The sequence below is a fragment of the Buceros rhinoceros genome, unplaced genomic scaffold, assembly GCF_000710305.1.
Source record: "Buceros rhinoceros silvestris isolate BGI_N320 unplaced genomic scaffold, ASM71030v1 scaffold16054, whole genome shotgun sequence".
NCBI classification, from domain to species: Eukaryota; Metazoa; Chordata; class Aves; order Bucerotiformes; family Bucerotidae; genus Buceros; species Buceros rhinoceros.
Genome location: NW_010406628.1, coordinates 1,614 through 4,817, shown reverse-complemented (window position 1 = coordinate 4,817; position 3,204 = coordinate 1,614). Strand labels below are relative to the sequence as shown.

The following is a 3,204-nucleotide window of genomic DNA, read 5'->3' as shown; positions in this document are numbered from 1 at the left end:
GCAGGAATGTCAGAAGCTGCTGTTACAGTCACAGTGGTTGGTGTAGTTACAACAACTGTGTCACCACAAAAGTATGGAAGAAAACAAGAGGCGGAGAGACAGAATACCACTCAGGAGGAACCTAAGCAGGAACCCGAGAGGACAACCACACCTCTTCCCACCGCACCAAGCACCACAGCACTGGTTAGCACTGAAAGATCAACGAGCATCAGGTTTACTGACAAGAAGCAATCAAGGCCTGTGTTTGATGGAAAGAAAAACTCAAAGGCAGTGACAAATGGAAATAAAAAGCAGATTGGGGAGATAAGCAAGAAAGGTGAGGAGATTCCGTTGAATACAGCAGGTATGGCTGAGCAAAATGTCACTGTAAAGAACCTAAGAGTGATCAGTGAAACTGATGAAAGAGTGACCTTAACTTGGAAAACTGTCAATGCCACAAGCAACTCTGCGGTGACTGTGTTATACTCAAAGTATGGTGAGAAAGATATGTTGCCTCTGAGCACTGATTCTAGCAAAAACAAAGTCACAATTGATGGTTTGCAACCCAGTACTCAGTACATGGCATGTGTCTCACCCAAAGGAGTGCCACCTACAAAAGAGCAGTGCGTTATTTTCTCCACTGATAGGTTAAATGACGAAAGCAGCTCTCAGTTTTCTATTCTGATGTTGGCCAGCAGTGCAGCTTGTGTGATTGTTTTACCTTTGATATTTTTCTTACTCTACAAAGTTGTAAAACTTCACGTGAAACCGAAAACTGCAAAGGAAGCTGAGCTTGCAAAAGAGACGTATGTGAAATTTGAGACACTGTCTCTGAAGCCACGAACAATGAATGCAGGAGAGCAGCTCTGGGCACGAAGGTACACAGATGAATCAGAAAGACTTCTCCTTTGTTCTAGATCAAGCATGGATTCTCAAATGACCTTCAAAAGTGAGGGCTCTAGGTCTGAGTATCTGTGTTGAACATAGATGAGGGTGGAAGAGCTGGAATATGCAATAGGTAGAATTAATCCAAAATGATGATAGTGCATCTGGAAGCAGGTTGGCGCTAGGTTGCGGTCAGAATATATTATCTGATGAAAGGTAGTCTACTGGATGAGTAGGGCGGTGGGTAGGAAGGAGAATAGAAGAAAAATGTTGCCTATTTATTTTCCTTTTTTTAATGTCTGTTTCTTCAGATGTGAAGGAATGATGTTCTTGAAAAGATAAACCCAGTGTGAAATGATTGCCTGGTTAAAGATCTTCTATTTTTTTCTTCTCATTGAAATGTCATTCTGTTTTATCTTCTCTCGTTTTACTGTATGATGTGCTAGTTGCACGTATCAAACATTAATCACAAGCTTCATAAAAATACGTTCTTAAAAATAATGAGAAAGCAGTTTAAAATAGTTCTATTGAGGTCAAAACTTTATTTGAAAATACAAGTTTTCTTCCGACATCAGCTTGTGCTTTGAGATGTCATAGAGCTCTGTTTGGGCAGTGTCCTGGTCTGGAAGTCATCTCAGGCTAATCAAGGCTGAAGCTAGGTAGCCACATCTTATGGACTATTGAGGAAGTGCAATACACATCAGATAGGCATTTTGCAGATGCTATGGCAAAGGGTATTAGTATTTTAGTATTATTTAGAATTATTTAGTATTATTTAGTATTCTGAAGCTCAGGTAAGATACCATTACGAGTAACAATGTGAGAGATACTAGGTATTAATAATGTTAATTACATCAAATGGTCTTATTGCAAAATCTCAGCCTTAGAATTTACGTGGATGCATATGTCTAACATACCTCATTTTCAGAAATCTCTGTATAGAAAACTTAGTGGCACTGTGTAATATGACACACACTCTTATACACCAAATAATACATAGATATTGCACAATATTATAGACTACACTGTAAGAGGAAGTCTTGTCCTCAGGTCACGTTGGTTGTGTAATGAAGTTCAATAAGCACAGTGAAAGTTAATTTTGCGCATGCCTCCCAATGTTTAAAAAAATCAGGTATTAATAGTAATGGTGATGCAGAATGGTGTATTAATGATCATAATGAATTGTCTCTTCCGTGGCTGCTTTCTTATTGCCCAAAGTAAATAACAGAGCTTCTACTTTTCTTAGGTTCACTTAGAGGTATGTATGAGTTCAGAATCACAGTTTTTCCTAAAAATTAAAACTGAATTGTTTTCTTGAACCTTTCTATGCCTAGAAGAACTGATTGTTTTTCTAGGAAATTGGGACCCTTCTCTTCCCAGAGGGGAAATATTACTCAAAGCTGCAAATCAAAGCCTAGTTAGTTAACTTCAAAATAGTGTCATTTCTTGCTGTCGCTAGTGTAGGATTAAATTTTGCCTGATGGAGTGCTACAGAGTTTATCTGTTAAGGTAGAGATGTCCAGAGAAAAACACTTTGTCAAAAACCCTCCAATACAAAATCACAGCAGAAAACAAACACGCTGAAAAATCTCCATTGTACCTACATGCTTGATGCTCCATGGTCAGGAATAATAGAATGAGTATTTGAGGCCGTGGGAGCTGTTAGGAAGCAGGTGAGGTGTTCAATGCACAAAATTAGCTTACCTGCCTATGCGTTTAGAATCAACCTTGGTGTTCCTTTCTGTGTTACTAGTATATTGTGGTTTAAAAGTGATCTTTCCTTTTTTTTTTCATGGATAACTGTGATTGCAGCAAAACGGGTTTTAGTTTTCTAAATGGATTATTTTGACTTTGGCAGGTTTTTTAAAAATTTGGGATCTTCTAGGGAAAACAGATTTGTTTTGTGTCAAAATGAAGGTTCATCTGACAAGTAGTTTATGATAAACTAAATTTTTAACAGGAGCTGAAGTGTTACGATATTTGCCTTCTCTCTTCCATATCTATAGTATAGCCAGTAGTTGTTGCTGAAGGTGTTTCCACTTAAAAACATGTTTGTCATTAATGGGAACAAATATTTTAACATTTTTTCTTTATTTTCATTCCTGGACAATATTTGATTTCAGGTTTCAAAGCTTTACATGAAACTTGGATCTAATTCTGGAATTCAAAAGTGCTGTCACCTGACTTGTAGATGATACATCAATATATCGGATTGGGGAGCTGCAAAGCTTGTCTGAGACAGCTCACTTGCAAATATGTAACCTTTTGGTGTGACTGATTCGTATGGAATTATCATGTCCTAAAGTTAAATATTACTCTCTATGACCATGAGTGCTATCA

At 37.7% G+C, this 3,204-nt stretch overlaps 1 protein-coding gene across 1 annotated transcript in view; it reads left to right on the top strand.

Moving 5' to 3' along the window:
- Positions 1-960, top strand: part of LRIT3 (leucine-rich repeat, immunoglobulin-like and transmembrane domains 3) — a 12,117-nt gene extending 11,157 nt beyond the window's left edge. The window contains exon 5 of the mRNA XM_010134191.1: positions 1-960. Within this exon, the coding sequence (XP_010132493.1) occupies positions 1-960 (960 nt within the window).
- Positions 961-3,204: the final 2,244 nt, after the last annotated feature.